Genomic DNA, 18293 nt, shown 5'->3' on the forward strand with positions numbered 1-18293 from the left:
GAATTTGAAATATTGAAGGGAATAATTGGATTGGATGTTTTCTTGATGTAGGGGCAAATTTGTTTTAATTAGAAAACATAGGGACAAAATTGCATATTAATCCAATTGCATTTAATACGTTTGCCCTATCTCAAAGTGTTCGCTACATGTCAAAAAAATGTCAAATAAACAAATAATTAGGAACTTTTAAAAGTTTATGGGATAATTGAAGTTTTGAAGTTATTGAATGCAATTGGATAAAAAAATATGAGTTATTGAATGCAATTGTACAATAATATGAGGGTTATTGAATGCAATTTGATAATAATATTGGTTATTTGGAATTTTTGAAATTGGAGCTGTTAAAGTCCTGGGCAATAAGTTCTGGGCAATTAGATTTGATGTTCGTTGAAATGATGACCTCAAGCCTATAAATTGTCAAGAAACTCATTTGCATTTTGTAATCGCATATTGATAGAAGTAAAATAAATGGGTTTAATTTTACTTTTTTCCCCGTTTGACACTTTATAGTTGTATTTGTCATTTATTTATGTTTGACATTTTTTTAAGAAACGGTCTCTAATTCTCTAAAGTTCTGGCATCTTAACAAGTTTAGATACACAATTATGAGAAACAAGGATCAAATCAAATTTGACCTTAATGTTTTTATGGAAGTGCCCTAACTTGTGAAATGGTACAGATATAATTTTAACATTTCCAAACAAGATCTTCAAAATTTCAAAATGAGAGATACTGACCCTCTCTCTTGTCATCACGAGTTAAAATACAATTCATATCTCCAAGCACACATCAAGGGAGAGAGGATCTAGAATGAAGCACTCCAAGCAAGCGCCAAGACAAGGCATGCTTAGAACCACCAGGTTGGCAATAGAATCTCATACACTTCCAATCCCCTGATCTGCCATCGTTAAACACAACATCAATATATGAAACAGAGAGTAGCTCAAAATATTAATGTTAATGTCATTATTTCAAACTATAGCCAATCCATCCCCTACGACCCTTTCGGTTAACACATAAATAATTATCAAATCCTACGGGCTTCTTGAGTTGCTCAAAATTATTCTTCTAAACTAAAGTTTTGATTAAAAATATAAAAGACGACCTCACTTTTATCAACAAGAAATAGATGCCCATCAATGCCCCTTAACCACCATGCTCCACCATGATCATCAAGATTTCCTGCAGCACAAACTCCTTCGCATTGTGTTCTCCATAATAACATAGACAACAACAAAAAAAAAAAACACACACAATAAAGCAGACATAAAAAGGATAGCCACCAATCAGAAAAAGTCGCAGCCTGTAGCAAAGAATTGTGAAACAACAGTAAATAAAATCTTGAGGAAACCCTAACTCTCAATGTGGAGAGGAAACCCTTCTAAAAGAAGATGTTCATCAACAAACTAATAGGAAAAAGAAATCAGAACAAATTGGGATGAAATTCTAAAAAATACATAGATGTAATTGATTTTTAAGTAAGAGTAAATTAATATTTTAAATAGAACAAAAATATTAATACAAATAAAATTAAGAACATTACAATATATTGTAATCGTGTTTATATGGACTACTCACAACATAAAAATTACAATATACTGTAGAAGTATTTATATAGGCACTAACAGACGGTCACAATTTAAATTTAACTTTATTAGATGTAATGGTTCATGTGAATTCTATAGTACATTTTGCTAATACAAAGATTGATAGCCTAATACATTAATAGTTCTTTTAACTTGTCTATAAAAGTAGATTGGTTTCCTGAATTTTGTTATTGTCTCACCAGTTCCAAAAACTTGTTTATTTCGTATCACCAACTCTCTATACTTATCCATGAAAGTAATTAGCTTTCCGCACTTTACAAATGTCTCACCAACTTCTTGTACGTGTTTATTTCGTAACAACTAAATACAAAAACCATAATACTAACTCCGGTCCTCATTCATTCGATCTTTCAAACATGCAATACTAACTCTTATAATAGGTTGAAAGGTAGAAGAAGAGAAAAAATTACCTCTCTAATATATGAAGATGCACTTTAAGAATTTAGATTTAATAAGTTTTTGTATTTAGTTGTTATAAGGAGCTGGTGAAACACTTGCAAAGTTCAAAGAGTTAATTTACTATTATGGACAAGTTTTCGGAACTGATGATATGAAATAGGTTACTTTTATGGACAAGTTCAAGAAGCTAGTAATATATTAAGCCAAGATTTCTTAATATAATTGATAAAAGGGATAGTGTCTATATGTACCAAAATATGTCTATGGTTTCAAAAAAAAATATCAATTTAGACTCTACGTACAAAATAACAACAATGTAGGTTTAACTTTTAAAAGGGAGTACCAATTTGGGTCTCGATAATAAAGTGTGATACGTGTTAAGTTATGATTTCTATCTCTATATACAATTTACAGAAAAAAATAAAGTGTGATGTATAGGTTCCGTTATCCAGATCTAAATTGATATTTTTTTTTTACATTACGTTATGGTTCAAAAAAAATTATGTGGGTTACTAAACGTAGCCACTAATTCCCACCTCTAGCCCCTAGAATTGACCGAAATACCCTTTGGACTAAATTTCAAAAATTCCAAAACCTCTCAAGAACCCTACACGTTTTTTGCTCAAATCCGGACAACACATTGAGCCGAATCATGGATGGTGACAGAAGACGTAAAGGAAAAGATAAAGTGGTAAGATTCACCGCTTTATTTCGTTGAATTCGAGCTCGTAACGAATCTGTGTTGTTTTATTTGGAATTCGCCGGAATCGCAGGTCGGGCGTATGAGTATCACGCCCTCCCTGCGGTTCGGGCATATGAGCATCACGCCCTACCAATGGTGAGGGCGTGATAGCCATACGCCTGAACCGCAGGGAGGGCGTGATACTCATACGCCCTACCAATGGTTCGGACGTGATTCCCTTACGCCCACGTGGGTTTTTAAAATTTATATTATTTAAAATTTTATTAATTTTAGTTTAATTTATATTATTTAAAATTTTATTAATTTTAGTTTAATTTTAGTATAGTATTAGCATGATTTTTACAATTTTATTAATTTAGGGTAATTTTATAATTTTGGTATAAATTGATTAAAACTTTAGTATAATTTATTATAATTTTATAATTATAGTATATTTACAATTTTATTAATTTAGTATAATTTTTTTATGTAGACGGAGCGGCCTACTAGGGGTGGAAAATCCATCCCGTCATCTGCTCGTCGTCTAGATATGGACGACGAGGATGATACACCACGCCAAACGAGATTGCATGGTGTAGATGTATCTAGTCGTAGGCTGAGAGGGGCTGCGACGGAGCAGTTGAGGAGGGGGCCGATTGCGGATCAGGCCGATATTCATGACGCAGAGGGGGCGACTGATTTTGATGACAGAGAGCCCGGTAGCGATTCTTTGCAGGACTACCTCGATGTGGCAGCCCGGACAGTGCGACAGTCCGCTGTTGCACATGATCGCGAGGTTGAGGAGAGCGATGAGCAGCCGACCCCGGGGAGACAGCCGACCCAGCGCGTAGGAGGTCGTTTTGCGGGTACAGGTATTTTTTAGTATTTATAGTATAATTTAGTATTTTTTTAGTATAATTGAGTATAATCTAGTATAATTGAGTATAATTGAGTATAATCTAGTATAATTGAGTATTTTTTAGTATTATTTAGTATAATTTAGTATTTTTTAGTAATTTAGTATTTATAGTATAATCTAGTATTTTTAGTATAATTTAGTATAATCTAGTATAATTGACTATAATTGAGTATAATCTAGTATAATTGAGTATAATTGAGTATTTTTTAGTATAATTTAGTATTTTTTAGTATAATTTAGTATTTATAGTATAATCTAGTATTTTTAGTATAATTGAGTATAATCTAGTATAATTGAGTATAATTGAGTATAATCTAATATAATTTAGTATTTTTTTAGTATTTTTTTAGTATAATTTAGTATTTTTTAGTATTTATAGTATAATCTAGTATTTATAGTATAATTTAGTATTTTTAGTATAATTTAGTATTTTTTAGTATTTTTTAAGTATAATTGAGTATAATCTAGTATAATTGAGTATTTTTTAGTATTTTTTAGTATTTTTTAGTATAATTTAGTATTTATAGTATAATCTAGTATTTTTAGTATAATTTAGTATTTTTTAGTATAATTGAGTATAATTTTATAATTATCAGGGACAAGCAAACGTTCCAAAGCTAGTGAGGACGAGAGATGGGTAGTTACTGGACCGGTTGCTGGTGGTCTCGTTGATGGTTCCGTGATTCCTAGTTTTCTAGGACATGTTGTCTCACGGATGTTGGGAGGGGAGATTCGGTCGTTTCTGACATGCTATAATAGATCAGCAGCATGCAAAGATTTGTGTCAGTGGTTTTCTGATGCGTCACCCGAGGTAAGCATAATATAGTGTGTCAACATTTATTGTAATTCGTATTTTTAACTATAAACATACAAAACATTCTGTAATTTTATAATTTTATGTGTCATTTTACAGCTGAGGGAGATGATCGAGAGGACTGGTTTGTCCCACCTTCCACGTGCCATGTTCAGGAACCTCGACACTCCGCTATTGATTGCGTTCGTGGAGCGGTGGCAGCCTGATACGAACTCCTTCCACATGCCGGTCGGTGAGATGACTATCCAGCTGCATGATGTGTGGCACATTCTTCGGATCCCGATCGACGGTCAGATGGTGTCCGAGTCTCCCCCTGTTGACTCGCTTCATGCCATGTGCATGATGATGTTTGGGGTGAGTCAGGCTGAGCTTCTATTGCCGACTAGTCGTTTATGGTCAGGTGGAGGTGTATTTGTTGCGGCTGTACAGAGGCTACTGGGTGAGGGTAGGGATGACGCTACTCGGGCAGCGGCGTGGATGTGGCTTATGCTTGGATCCACTCTGTTTGTTGACAAAAGTGGAGATAGGATTAGGCCGGCCCATCTTCATGAGGTTTACAGCGGTGTCAGCGGGGCAGCTGGACTATCATGGGGGTCTGCCACATTAGCCATGTTGTACCGGCAGCTGGGGATAGCGAGCAGAGGAGATTGCTCCGGTATATGCGGATGTTTGACCCTACTGCAGGCATGGATATATGAGTATTTTCCGGTTTTCCGGCCGCATAGAGGAGCTCACCTGATCCCAGCTGACCATGCCCGTGCACTGAGATGGGAGGTCGGGGTCCCAGGCAAGACGACCGCCCGACTAGATACCTTTCGGGGGCAGCTGGATCGTATGACGACGGCAGAGGTATTTTATAAAATTCTAGAATTTATTTAATTATTATTTATAGTATATTATTTGTATAATTGAGTATTACTTTTTTCCAGGTGACGTGGTTGCCTTATGGTCCTGTCGCTGATGATGATCGGCTTCGGGTGTCCTACGCCGGTTGGATACGGTGTAGAGACATCGTCGATTCGTATATGCCCGACCGAGCGCTGCGACAGGTCGGATATACTCAGCCTATCCCAGCTGAGCGTATTAGACCTGATAAAGCAGTACGACCATGGAAGTCGTTATCGTACAAGCTCACGCATTCCTTAGTCACAGTTGAGGACACCTGGCGGAGATTTCCATCGGCTCGGGGCATCGATCGGAGGAGATGCCGACCAGTCGGATACGATCCCACTGCCTGTGATCCTGCTTATATAGATTGGTATATGCAGTATTCGCATCCCCATCTCCTTCATGCACCACAGGCTGGACCGGTACAGCATTCTCGCGCCAATAGCGAATTGGTAAGTTTATTATTTTTTAATATTATTATTTTGTATTGGTTTATATGCTTTTAATTTTAACTATTTATTTATTGATTTTTTTTTTTTGCAGTGGGTTAGTTGGTTGTGGCGTGTCACCCAACTAGCGGCTACCCACCGATATGACGAGGATGTTCCACGCATTAAGAGGGAGATGGATGAGTTTATGGATGCGTGGCGTCGGGCGAACTAGATTATTTTTTTTTTTATAACTTCATACATTTGAACACTTTTTGTTGTATATATTACGTTTATAAATGTTTATGTTTATTAATGTTTATTTTAATTTTTATGTTTTTAAATTTTTTTTGTTAAGTACATTTAACGGACTATTTACGGGTTTAATGGCATATATACGGGATATATAACACATTTTTTTTGCTCTTTCGATACACGGGCGTGTGAAGATCACGCCTTCCCGTGTGGCCGGGCGTGATAGCCCTACGCCTCACCGAGTGGTAGGGCATGATACTCATACGTTCGACAACTCGGTGAAGCGTAGGGCTATCACGCTCGGCCACACGGGAAGGCGTGATCTTCACACGCCCCACCATGTGGTGAGGCGTGATGTCCATACGCCCTTGCATCGAGAGAGGAAAAAAAAAGTGATTTTTCCACCCCAAAACCTATGAAAAGGTAATTTCGTCCTTTCACGGGGCTAGGGGTGGAAAAATGGGGCTGGATTTAACGACACCCAAAATTATAGGTCTATTTTTGTCACCATTGAATTATTTTACCCATAACCACCGCCTAGAGCTCCGGTTCAGTCCACCACAGTCCACTTTTCTCTTTCTCCTCTTGCTCTCCGTATCCTTCTTTCTTTCCTTTGAAGCATGAGCTCCGGCGACTTTGAGTAGCGCATGTCCGTCACTCCCGGCTCCCCACCTCTGTCGTCCGGCGCCAGAGTATCCCTGCTTTCGTTTCCCCTCCCTTCCTTTCTCCCTCTCTTCCTCTCAATCAGGTTAGGTTTTTTTTTTATTAAATTTGGTTAAATTAGTTAATTTGTTCATAAATCCGGCATTGTAACTTCTTCGCAACAAATTGATCTAAAAATCAATGAGCCTATTAAAAAAACAGTGAAGAATGGTTGTTTAAATCAAGGGAGGATTTTCAGTTGTTTAAACAAAGAATGTAACAGTGGTGTTATATTTTTAGATTAGGCAGAGGTAGAATGTAGCTTGAATACAACTTGAAATAGTGAGGAGTAAATGCGGCTCCTGCAGCAATAATTCTAGCATAATTTCCATGACTAGATACTCCAACTTAGTTCACTGATTGTGGATTTCATCTATTTAGGCACAGTTGCAGATAATATAACATATGGACCGCAAATCAGAAGGAAGAAACTTACCGGGAATGAGGTTCACAAGTTGTTTACCCTGGCATAACTTGATCCTCCATTTCACAAGAAGAATGGTGGCGAATTATCAAAAGATTGCACTTGCTGGGACCTTTGGCTAATGAACCAGAGGTAGAGCTTGTTGATAATATTGCAATTTTGAATTGTAAGAGTATGAACTTTTCTGATTTTTGCTACTAATGTAATTTGTTCAGCATCTTTGAAAGGTGTTACTACTGGATGGGTCAACGAGTGTCCAATTTCTTATATTACTGCTGGATAGACTATTAATGCAAAATATAAAAGCTATTGAAGTTCTAAAGCCTGATGAAATTGCAATATTATAACTTGAACTCTCAGAAGCAAAAAATACAATGATACAAAGGTTTCTTCAACTCAACTTTTGATACTTGTTTTTTGTTGTGTACTTTAAAGTTTATGATATGATGTGTTCTCTACTACTGCAAATATCAGACTTACATATATGAAGTATTTAATACACTATTTTACTTTAGTTGCGTATAATATACTTTTGAATGTGTTGTTGGGTTTTTTTCAGAACCAGAGGCAGAATTGTTTTTACTTTTCACCGAAGATCTTTCTCTAGAAATGCCCGATTCCTTTTTCGAAAGGATTCAAAACTTAAAGGTTGTTCATTTTTCAGGTATGTCTGATGCCTCTTCCTGTATCACTTGGTTCACTTACAAAGCTCCAGACATTGTGTTTGCATGGATGCCGATTGGATAATGTAGCTACCATTGGAAAGTTGAAGCAACTAGAGTTGCTTAGTTTTGCAGACTCGAAGATTGTTGAATTGCCTAAAGAAATAGAGGCATTGACTCAACTGAAGCAATTAGATTTGAGAAATTGCTCCAATCTCCAAGTAATTCCTGAAAATGTGTTATCAAAACTGAGCTCTTTAGAAGAACTGTACATGCTTAACAGTTTTGTTCGATGGAATGCCAATGGTAATGCGAGACTTGTGGAGTTAGAGAGTTTGCCTAACCTTTCAACTTTAGAAATACAAATTGAAAATTCTAAGTCGATACCACAAGGTTGCAGGTTCTTTCATGGGTTAAGAAGTTATAAGATATCCATAGGTGATGGATGGGGTAACTGGGAAGGGAACGATGAAAGATCAAGAACGCTAAAGCTAAAGCTAGATGCAGGTATTCATTTGGAGGATGGGATTGAAGTGTTGTTGAGAGGGATTGAAGATCTATCTTTATCTGAAGCAGTGGGAATTGAGAGTGTATTTTATGATCTAGATCGAGAAGGCTTTCCGCAATTGAAGCATCTACACATTGAAAATGATTCTAGTATTCAACATCTGATCAAGTCGACAATGCGGGCTTCTTGCCCTGCCTTTCCCAACTTGGAGTCGTTGGATCTAATTGATTTAATGAGCTTGGAGAAGATGTGTCATGGTCAACTAGAGATGGGGTCTTTTGGTGAATTAGGAATCATAAAAATCCATCGTTGTGATAAATTGAAGAGCCTCTTTTCATTTTCATCAGCCAAATGTTTACTTCACCTTCGAGAAATTGAAGTTGAATCTTGTAAAAACCTGGAAGCTATAGTTTCTGAAGGAAGTGAAGATGAGCATTGCAACAATGAAGTGATCGAGTTCAATCAATTGAGTTCCTTGAAGCTCCACTATCTACCAAATCTCACAGGCTTTTGCAAAATAAAAGAGGGAACTGCACCAATGGAATTGCTTTTCAATGAACTGGTATGCTCTTTTTTCTAGTCGAATTTGATTTTTGTTTCCATATATATATATATATAAACACAACATTTGATTTGCAGGTTTCTTTCCCTAATTTAACAAGCTTGGCGGTGCGGGAATGCAAGTGTTTGAAATATGAACTTTTCTGATTTTTGCTACTCATGTAATTTGTTCGGCATCTTTGAAAGGTGTTACTGCTGCTGGATGAGTCAATGAGTGCCTGATGAACTCTCAGAAGAAAAAAATACAATGGCACAAAGGTTTCTTAAACTCAACCTTTGGTACTTGTTTTTTGTTGTGTACTTTATGATATGATGTGTTCTCTACCACTGCAAATATCAGATTTACATATATGAAGTATCTGATACACTCTGTTTCAAACTTCTGCAACTATTTAGTATATGTTACATGTGTTTGAACTTGTCATGATTAAATATTACTGTATTATGTTCTTTTTCTCATATTTTCTCATTTTAATCCCATATCTCCCCAAAATAGTTCTCATTGGTTTTTTTTTTTTTTTTTGCAGGTGCTTGATTGCAGGCTTAGGCTACTGGTTTGGCAGCAGGTGTGTGCTGCGGGTTTGGATAATCTGCGTTTTTTGTTCTTGCATATGTATTCACAGTTATCCTTGTAATAAAATGTCCACTGTCATCTCTTTGATAAGCCCTTTTTGTGCCTTTATTTGTTGTCTTATTCAGCATTTTGTTACCATACATTCTTGCCAGATGGTGGTTTGGTCATTTTGCTGCTCCATACAATCTTCTCTCACAAGTTTGTGGTTTGTCTCTTTACCACCCCCTCTCTTATATTTCTTCTTTGTCCCTTCTCTTATGTTGCTTCATAATAGTCATGAAATGATGTATTCGTATGTGATAGATAATATGATAATAGGACTAAAGGATAATTTAGGAATTAAGAGACACGTGCTTTTGGGTTCTTATGAGAGTTAGTTACCGAGAGGAGTGCTTTAGTTGGCCGAGACAGGATTTGAGTGGTGGAGCCAGGATTTGAGTGGTGGAGCCAGGATTTGATATGCATATGCAGATGAAATTGTAAATTGTAAATTGTTCAGATTGTAATGATCTAAGATCATCTCCAATACTAACTAGCTATATGACTTTCTAAAATAATATAAAATATTAGTGTAGTCAAATTTAGCTAGCCAAATTTATATTTAACTCCAACCATGCTAGCTATTTGACTCTCTAATTGATTATTTTATCATTAAAAGTGAATAAATTTAAAGAAAGTAGAAAAAAGAAACAAAGAAGAAAGAGAAAGCGTAATAAAAAATAGAATTAGCTAGCCAAAGGGACTAGCTAAATTTAGTTAGTGAAAATGGCTAGCTATATATTTTGGAGAGCTATGTCACCTTGTTGGAGTGCTCTCTCTCTAATTGGCTAGCTAAATTTGACAATTTAGAGAGCCATGTCACCCTATTAGAGATGCTTACAAAGACAAGCTCTCAAAGAAGAGAAACGTCCCTAATAAATTAATTTTATTCAATAACATGATTTATGTTGCACAGAAACGCACATGCACATGAATATGGAAACATTATTTCTAGGAAATTGAAACATGGGAATAGTGTACATATTAAAAAATAAAAATATAGATTAGTATTGATTTTTTAATATTGTATTTAAAACAAAGATTACTATATATTTCTTAGTGAGTGGCAATAGCTATAATTTATGGAATAGGTTATAATCAATTAAACAGTTCTAGTTAAAGAAGAATTTCAATTCGTTAGAATTTTAGTCGGAATTGGAAATAGGTGGCGTTTGCGGACACAAATGTTTTCATTTAGAAACACGTTGTCTATTTTCAATATTATAGAAACAAGCTTCGTGTAGTGGTTTTCAACGTTTTCATACTGAAAATGAATTTCCGTGCAATCTAGAATGTGGTAAATCAACTCCTTACCATATCTGTTTTCAGGGTTAAAAAAATAGATGGTACAAATACAAATTAACCCTTAAAAATAAATTAAACAAAGAATAAAACTAAGAACCTAATAGTAATTATACATTGAAAAAAAGGTCTGGCTTGATCAAATTACGCTGCAATCATGATCAAACCTAATCGGACATTGTTTTATAACCATGCTCTGTAATTTAATAATCATATACTTTTCTGAACCACTCTACCAATTTTTTTTTTCTTAAATGGGGGTAAAGAAACTGTTAAAAATAGGGTAAAGTTCAAATAAACCTTGTGATTTTACTAATTTTTAGATAAATGGCTGAAAATGATTGAGGTTTCACACTTTTAATATTAAAACTATCTTTAACGACTGAAAATGAAAAGTTTCAAGAATTAAAGTTGTTCAATGTCATATTTTCTATGGAACTACATTTTCCATTTTAGAAAATCATCTTCTTTGAAACTTTCTCTCTCTAAATATTAACTTTCTCTCTCTTTACCAAACATCATCTAAATAATCTCGAAATAAAAAAGTTGAAGAATTAAAGTTGCTAAGAATATTAGTAGTTCTTAAAATATATCATTTTTGAAATCGTCAATGGTGATTTTAATAGTATCAATTGAAAAAATCCTTATTTTACTAAAGTTGAAAACCTCAGTCATCGTTTGGACAAAAAGTAAACCAGAGTCGTTTATCTGAAAATTAGTGAAACTAAATGGGTTTTATTGAAATTTACTCTTAAAAATATATAGCAATAATAAAAATATATATATTTTACAATCCAAATTAGCTTTTTTGTATTATCTTTACTTTCGGTATCCATTCTGTTTTTGGATTTTTCCTAAAAATAATGTCTATTTTGGAATTATTGACGACAGTAATCCCGGGTTAAATTTATTACACACTGTAATGCTAAAAAATTTAACCCAGATTAGTTGAAACCAGTGAATGGATCACTGGTTTTAAGAATTGCAAAGATCCCGATATTTCATTTACCGGAGTCACTGTCAAAAGCAGACATGACAGTGAGGAGACCGGTTAATGATTAACCGATCTCCAGACACAGGTGATTCATTCACTGTTGAAAATGGTCATTTTTATAATTTTCAGAATCAAAGGAGCAAAACATCATTTTGCCCCTTCACGGACTTCTCCAAAGGAGGAAGCAGAGTTTGCGTGCAAATCTCACTAAAGTGAGATTCGCACGCCCAGTGACACCGGTGATCCATTCACCGGTGTTAAGAGATCAGTTAATCATTAACCGGTCTCTACATTGCCATGTCTGCTTTTGGCAGACATGGCAGTGACCCCGGTAAATCAAATACCGGGATCTTCATAATTTCTGAAACCGGTGATCCATTCACGGGTTTTAACTAACCCGATTTAAACTTTTTAATATTATAGTGTGCAATAAATTTAATCTGAGATTACCTTCATCAATAATGCCAAAATAGACACTATTTTTAGGAAAAATCCTCTGTTTTTGTGGAGATAGTTGAAAGTATATAGTACTAATAGAAAATGGCTATATAAATTGAAATAAATATGTGTTTGTATGAGTGAAAGTAAGTCAATAAAGCAATTCTTCAAAAAAGAAAATTAAGTAAATAAAGCAGAAATATGTTCACACATAGGGAAGGGACCACACTCTCAATTATTTCTTAACAGTCCAAATTAGCTTTTCTGTATTATCTTTACCTTTGCTATCCATTCTATTTTTTTTTTTTTTGTGGAGGAGATAGTTGAAATGTTTTTGGAATTGATTCTTCCCATTTTGGACGTTGTTAAGCCTATCAAACCACAAATTAAATTAGCTATGATTTATAATTTAGATAATAGATTAAAACATATCAAAAAAAAAAAAGTTTTTACTGGTGGAATCTTAAAATTTATCCTCTGATATTAGAACCGCATATCTTCTGTATGTTCTTTGCAACCAAATGATTAGTTGATTGCATTTTAAACAATTTAAAGGGGCTATCAGATATTTTAAGTAAGTTAAAGGGCATATCGAGATAATTTAAAAGTTGAGAGGTCAACCGAGCAAATTGGGGAGAAATGTGTATTAAGCCTGTATTTTATTATCGGCTTAGTAGTACTCATTTATAAAAAAGTTCTATTAATTTATTTAAAGTGGTTTATTAACTCTAAAGGTACTACTAGCGTGATCTATTGTTTTTTTTAAACTTGCTAATGTGTACCCATTTCAACTAAAATCTCTCTTTATTTCGTCACTTTTATGAGATTAGTAGGTTGGTTTAACTAAATTTAGACGATAACTATGATATTTTAAAAGTACGAGGATAATTGATTTTTTTCAGGGATATACCTACAACATTGACAGTTATGAGCAATTTTATATCTAACGTCCAAAATGATGTAATTTTACCTCTAAAGTAATAGCAATTTTACCTTTAAGATTGACAAATTTGGTCAATTTAAGAAATAAATCATCAAACTGTCTTGTCAGTCACAAATTTTATCATCTACACTTATATGTGTGACATTTTATTACTAATTAGTAACAGATATTAAACACATGAATAGACGTGAAAAAATAAAAAATTATATTGCATTTTGCACGAGTTAGGCAAAAAAAAAATTAAATATTTTTTCGAATTTAAAAATATTAATGTCTAATTCTATTACTAAATCACAAAAAAAGATGTGGAACTTTTTTTAAACTAACTCATATAAGTTATTTGTATAAAACATTAACTTTCCTTCTCCCAACTTTTTTTAATGATAAAATTCCTTCTTCCCACTTGAAAATACATAAATGAATGAGTTCAAAATTAAAAAGTTAGAGAATTAAAATTATTTAGACCATCATTAAGCATTTGAAATTTTCAATTTTGAAGCTCTCAACGCTGATTTTATTTTGAGGTCATTGTTTAGTTCCAAATGAAAACCTTGGTTTCTGTCGGTACAATCTTTTAACTTTTTTACGTTACCCTAATAATATAAGGGTAAATTACACCCATGCCCATTGAATTTTTGCTTTTGTAACAGTGTGGTCACTAAACTAAACACAAAAGTCACTCAACTCTAGGATTTTTAACACTCATATTCATTCAATGTCTCAAAACGACTGTTTGAGACCTCAAAATAAAAGAAAATTATAAGAATTAATGATATTCTAATCAACTTTAATTCTTAAAAAAATATTTTAAAGCTATTCAGGTAAGTTCAGTGGCCACTCGTGTTAAAAATCGTAAACTTGAGTGGCTTTTATGTTAATTTTTAAAGTAAAAAAAAAAAAAAAAAAAAGCATAAGTTAAATGGGTATAGGTGTAATTTACCCCTTCCTTTTGCTATATATGAAAGATAAAGATGCATGTGATGAGTCTAATAAATTAATAATTGAAGAAATTTGGATGTGGAGTTAACATCCATCAATCAACCAAAATGAAATTATTTCATTTCACATTTCTAATCTTATATATTGGGCAAATTACACCAATGGCCAACTTTACCCATTTTCACATTATGGTCACTAAACTTTTTTTTCTTCATGGTATGACCACTGAGCTTTACACTTTTTAACACCGGTAGCCACTCAATTTTAACTAACTTCTCAAAATGACCGTTAACAATCGTTAACGACCTTAAAGTAAAAATATTCAAGAATTAAAGTTGTTCAGAACGACATTTACCATGAAAACACATTTTTTATTTTCGAAAATCACATTTTTTGGTGTTCTCTCTAAAAATTCACTTTCTCTCTCATAACCAAACAGCACCCAAATGACCTCAAAACAAAAAGTTTCAAGAATTAAAGTTCTTTAGAATATCATTAACGCTTTGGATTTTTTATTTTTAGCCGTCAACGGTCATTTTGAGATGTTAAGTGGCCATCGGTGTTAAAAAGTATAAAGTTCAGTGGCCATACCAGAAAAAAATGAAGTTCAGTGGCTATAATGTGAAAATGAATAAAGGTCAGTAGTGGATATGGGTGTAATTTACCCCTTATATATTGATTCAAAAAAAAATCTTATATATATCTAATAGTCATAATGCCCGTCAACCCAAAAAAAAGGAATAAAAATAAAATTCAAGCCCATATGTTCATTTCATGTCATGTGGACCTATTATTATATTATGTGAGTCTCCTTTTTTGTTTATATATAAAAGATAAATGTAATGGTCCCATATTCATATTATTGAAAAAGTTTAGTGTATGTGGAATTAAATTACATCAATCAATGCATTTTGTAATGTTTTGTCGACTTTTTTCACAAGTTGTCTATTGCCAATTTAGAGTGAGTCAAGTTTTGTTTGGATAAGTTCAGGGGCCATTAAGCGTATTATATGAGTCTTCTCTTTTTTTTTTTTTTTTTTTTTTGTATATAATGTTATGGGTCCCATATTCATTGTTAAAGAAAAATATTATTCATAATTATAACGCAAAATCACATTGTTGATGCAAATTATAGTTTTTGATTCAGTTTTTTTTATGTATTAAGGTCTTAAACTACTGAACTTATCAATTAAGTTCTAAATTAAAAAAAAAATCATTAATTGAATCATTATTTTATCTTAAAATCAGAAATTATAACTACTTGACATGAACTATAATGATTTTTATGTAGCTTCAAAATGGATTTGGAGAAGAAAGTGTAAAACGGTTCAATCAAATGATTTTAATTTTGAGATAATTGATTTTAGTACAACGAATAACCTTAAACATATCCTAGTCGCATCGTTTGGAAATTTTTTTACTTTGTTACATTCCCCTTATATATAAGGGTAAATTACACCCATGACTAATGAATTTTGATTTTTTTTAATGGTGTTGCCACTAAATTTCAAGATCTAATATAAAAATCACTCAATTTTAAGTTTGTTTATCACATGTGGTGACTAAATTTTAATTAACTCCTCGCAATGACCATTATCGGTCTCAAAATGAAAATATTTAAAAATCAATTTTTTTTTCAAAATGACATTTAAAATTTCACCATTTTTTTGGAGCTTTCTCTTTCTAAAAAAAGCACACTCCCCTAACCCAACAATACCTGAATGGTCTCAAAATAAAATAAAAAAAATATTTAAGAATAAAATTGATTAGAATATAATTACATGGATTCATTTCACATTTCTAATTTTATATATATAGTCATAATGCCCCCAACAATCTAATGCCACTCACATTCAAAAGGCTCTCATACTCAAAATAAAACAAAATAGAAATCAAAATGTATGAAATGTAAAGGGTCCATATATATTCATTGAAAAAGTTTGGTGTATGTTAACATCAATTATATATATAAATTCAAAACATTATTTATCATATACCATCAAATTAGTCCTACCTCCCCTAATAGATCACTTTTTAGAGAATTATTTTTATTTAATCCATATGACTTTTACGGTAATATATCTTTATTTAAATTACACTTTTACTTTATAAATATACAAAAACTAACCGTAGAAGTCATCAAATCTTTTAATTAAAATTAATTGCATTTCTCAGTTCTTATATCTTAACTTTAAAAGACATATTATAGAACATAATAAGTATAGTTTTCATTCAGCCCTCAAAACATATTTTTTCTTTAAGTCAAATTACGTCAATACATTCCTTAGCTAAAAGTCATATTCTTACCATAACTAATATTGTTAGATAAATTACAAATAGAATAGTTATTTTAGATAATCCTATTCCACAATTAATATTTTTTTATTCTAAAATTACACATTTTCATATTTAATGATAATTTATTTCACATTTCACTTAAAAACTAATAAAAACGTGTAAAGTAGAAAAAAATGGGAATACAGAAAAAAGGCAAAAAGCAGTAAAAATGGAAAAACGTGAAAAATGTAAAAACGGTAAAAAATGCAAAAATTATAAAATAAAAAACTGAAAACTGAAAAAACAGACATGTGAATAAACAAAATGTTGAAGAATCAAAGTTATTTGGTTGTCTCATCGAATCTTTAAATTTTACAAATTTTGAAATACTTGTTTTTTTTTTAAAATTAGCGTAATATATAATGTGGACCTATTATATGAGTCTCTTCTTTTTTGGTAAGTATATAAAAGATAGGCAAAAAGCATCTTGAGGCCCCTGATCTTTCATTGTTTAGTGCATTAAGCCATCGATCTTTTATTTAGACACATTGAGCCCCTGATCTTTCACCATTTGGTGCATTAAGCCTTCAATCTTTCATTTAGACAAATTGAACCCTTGATCTTTCATATATGGGTGTATTAGGTCCTTCCATAAACCAATTAATATATAGGTTTATTAAGGGCGTGTTTGGTGTGACAAATGATGTTCTAAAAATAACAAATTCTAAAATAAAAAATATATTATACAAATTAATAAAAAATAAAAAATTTATTGAACATAATAAAACCTTGTTTTTCGATAATTATGTTCTAAAAATAAAAATAATGTTAAAATTGAAGCACATTTTGTGGAAATATGAAGGGTAATTTTATCAATAATAAGTAACTACAAACAATTGTTCATGAAAAGAGCTTTTCGTGAAAAGCTCCAAAATGTTGCAGTATCCAGAGAAAATGTGAAACGCTGCAGTTATATAAACCTAACCAAACATGCCCTTAATAAACCTATATTTTAATTGATTTACGGAAGGGTCTAAAACACCCATATATGAAAGAACAATGGCTCAATGTGTCTAAATGAAAAATCGAGGACTAAATGCACCAAATGATGAAAGATCAGAGGCTTAATGTGTCTAAATAAAAGATCGAGGGTTTAATGCACCAAACAATGAAAGATCAGAGGCCTCAGAATGCTTTTTTTCCTAAAAGATAAAGATGATTTTGGTGTATGGTTTCATTACCATCATTTACGAGTTAGAATCCAAATGAGATTTTGAAATTTCCACACTGCACTCATCAATTATTTATTCCTTACATCTCACATTTTACATGTCTATTCATCACATTAATTTCTAATAAATAAATCCCCAAAAAATCTAATAATGCCACTGATATTGGATCGATTTTATATGTTATTACCTATGTTATTTATCATAATTTACATCAAGTTAAAATATATTATATTCTTAATGCTTGATAAAATAAAACAATAAATCCTATTAATCAGTTCATGTAAGGGTATAATCAATCATCATGTTTGATCAACGAAATGGTACGTTGAATCCTATTGGTTCATTAATGAAAAGTTACTTTATGGATAAAGAGATACCTTGATGGAAGGTATATTTATAGAACATAAATCAGAATTGGTTCTATCTCTAACTTGTCTAAAAGTTATTTTCTCTCCATCTAAAAAATCTGCAAAGTCTAAAGGGTTAAGTGAGAGAAGCACAATTCTTGTGATTCTAGAAGAACTCGATTATAATCGTCATGGATCAAGGTACGCTCTTCTAGTTGTTATTAAGTGTTTGTGAAAATCATCTTATTCGAACATCTAGACAACTAATGTTTATCTAATATTATGATGAAATCTAAGATTTCTAACAACTTACAGTTTTTTTTTATTTTTTAAATTTGACTAAAACTAATATTTATTTG

The 18293-nt window shown here is 32.5% G+C and overlaps 1 protein-coding gene across 7 annotated transcripts; it reads left to right on the plus strand.

The window, feature by feature from the left end:
- Positions 1 to 6528: 6528 nt before the first annotated feature.
- On the plus strand, positions 6529 to 9950 carry LOC136202118 (disease resistance protein At4g27190-like). Of its 7 annotated transcripts, none has more exons than XM_065992598.1 (6): positions 6529 to 6740; positions 7076 to 7503; positions 7783 to 8850; positions 8928 to 9107; positions 9377 to 9415; positions 9549 to 9950. In XM_065992598.1, exons 3-4 carry the CDS (start codon positions 7792 to 7794, stop codon positions 8994 to 8996), a joined length of 1128 nt encoding a protein of 375 aa, XP_065848670.1. In that variant the 5' UTR covers positions 6529 to 6740; positions 7076 to 7503; positions 7783 to 7791; the 3' UTR covers positions 8997 to 9107; positions 9377 to 9415; positions 9549 to 9950. The 7 variants fall into 7 exon arrangements, 5 of the variants coding, with proteins under 5 accessions (XP_065848670.1, XP_065848671.1, XP_065848669.1 ...); XM_065992599.1 differs by lacking the exon at positions 9549 to 9950 and having other exon boundaries at positions 7076 to 7250; positions 7334 to 7503; positions 9377 to 9513; XM_065992597.1 differs by lacking the exon at positions 9549 to 9950 and having other exon boundaries at positions 9377 to 9513.
- The last annotated feature ends 8343 nt before the right edge of the window (positions 9951 to 18293 follow it).

The sequence above is a fragment of the Euphorbia lathyris genome, chromosome 8, assembly GCF_963576675.1.
Source record: "Euphorbia lathyris chromosome 8, ddEupLath1.1, whole genome shotgun sequence".
Classification (NCBI taxonomy): domain Eukaryota; kingdom Viridiplantae; phylum Streptophyta; class Magnoliopsida; order Malpighiales; family Euphorbiaceae; genus Euphorbia; species Euphorbia lathyris.